At 48.7% G+C, this 1,820-nt stretch overlaps 1 protein-coding gene across 1 annotated transcript; it reads right to left on the bottom strand.

Annotated features, from left to right (window-relative positions):
• Positions 1–15: 15 nt before the first annotated feature.
• On the bottom strand, positions 16–1,439 carry LOC121334722 (zona pellucida sperm-binding protein 4-like; the record flags this gene model as incomplete). Its single annotated transcript, XM_041402112.1, has 5 exons — positions 16–67; positions 141–330; positions 526–656; positions 988–1,085; positions 1,252–1,439. Coding segments are annotated over 5 exons (659 nt in total), but the record flags the coding sequence as incomplete, so codon positions are not given.
• Positions 1,440–1,820: the final 381 nt, after the last annotated feature.

Genomic DNA, 1,820 nt, shown 5'->3' on the forward strand with positions numbered 1-1,820 from the left:
TGTCTTCAGTGTGAAACTAGGCAGGCAGGACAGCTGTGTCTGATAGTTGTCCCCTGCATAAGGGCACCTGAGGAGGAAAGGTAAGCAGTGAAAAAGAGCAAGTTATTCCCCTGGCCCAAAGTTTTTTTCAAGTCACTTACCCATCCACCAAAAGTGGCCACTGCTGCTGTTGCTGGGGGTTGGTGCTTGGTGCCACCCAGCAGAGGTGCAGAACTAAAATCAGGTCTGGGTCTGTTCTCTGAAGGATCTTGACCCCTGCATAGAGAGGGTCTCTCAGAGTCTTCACAACAGGATAGTCACTGTCCATATAGTAGGAAGTATAGCTTCCATCTGGGACAGAAGAAACCCAAGAGCCATTTAAAAGCAGGAAGAAACAGGCATAGGCATCCTTTATAGCCATATCAGTAAGTTCCCACCATGGCAGGGAAGCAGTGCTGGGTTAACCCATCAATACTCCACTGTTACTCATCAGAGACCAGAGCCCTGCACCGAGAGCCTTAAGCAGGTCCTGCAAACCTCTCCTACCTGAGGCAACATGCAGCTCCAAAGACAGAGGGCCTGGCTGGGACAGAGCAGGGAGTGGTGGCAACGTGAAGACCTGAACACTCAAGGGAACGGAGCTCCCACTGATGGAATAAGTACATTGGACATGTAACCTGGTGGGAAAGCTCCAAATCAGGCAAATAAGAAAAGCCACTCTGATACCCCTTTTCTCCAATATGGCAACCTATCATCTGCTTTCATTAGTTATATCCCCTTTCTTCTGTCACTTCCTTTTAACAAATTCTTCAAATTCTTTTTAATGTTTAGATTTGAGAATCAGCAGATTGTCATTGATCAACACCAGCTTTATACTGACTAATTAGAGACACACCATTCTTCAAGCTACTCCAGCGCCCTCATGTGAACTCAGAGCTTGTGACAAGCAGGAATTTCTCTAGTGACATTGAACCCAGACACCCAGCAACATCAGCCTCAGGGTAATACCTGAAAGTGCTATCCCTAGTGACAGAGCCAAGGCTCCCAGTCTTCACATCCCTGCTTGCCACCAGCTCATTCTCATATATGGCCTGGTCTCCAGTCATCTGGAATGACAGATAGGCACCATCACTGGGGTAAAGTCGGGCTGGATCAGTATGATGCTGGAGAACAGCGTTTGGCCTGTGGAAGTCTGTAGGATGTCCATTAAGCAGCCAAAGCCATGTCAGGCTGTTCCAGCTCTTCCAGCCTAGCAACAGCTGCAGCTCTTACCTGAAAAGTAGTGCCACAGGCAGAGAGCGGAAACTGGTACACAACAAAGACATTGTTTGTTAGGACAGGGACACAGCCAGTACTGTGTCCACTGGCCAGTTGCACTGAGTCCAGGGCAACGGGTGGCAGGGTCACATCTCGAGAAACAGCAATGGAAAACTGGCCATCTTGTGTGCAATGAGCTGTCACTGGGAAAAAAGATATAATCAGTCTTGAGCGCAGAGATAAGAGCGATGGAAAGGAAGCCCTAACATAACAACCAAGACCAGCAAGTCCTGCAAGTTGTTCTGCCTTAAACCCACAAAACAAAGGCTAAGTATGGCAAGACAAGTGCAACCGGTTCCAACAACAACAACACCACCGATGCCGGGCATAAAACCAGGCGTGTTGCATACAGTGGAAAATGCTGAACACTTCACTGGGACATGATGTTCTTGGCAGCCAAAAACATAGCCCTGAGCCACCTGCAGGAGTGGTACACAGCAACCACTGGCTTGCCCTGCCAGCAACATGAGAAACCCTGTTTTGTAGCAGCTCAGGAGGAAGGGAGAACGGCTGATCAGGCTTAC

This window comes from Onychostruthus taczanowskii, unplaced genomic scaffold, assembly GCF_017590055.1.
Source record: "Onychostruthus taczanowskii isolate IOZ18803 unplaced genomic scaffold, ASM1759005v1 scaffold1921, whole genome shotgun sequence".
Lineage (NCBI taxonomy): Eukaryota > Metazoa > Chordata > Aves > Passeriformes > Passeridae > Onychostruthus > Onychostruthus taczanowskii.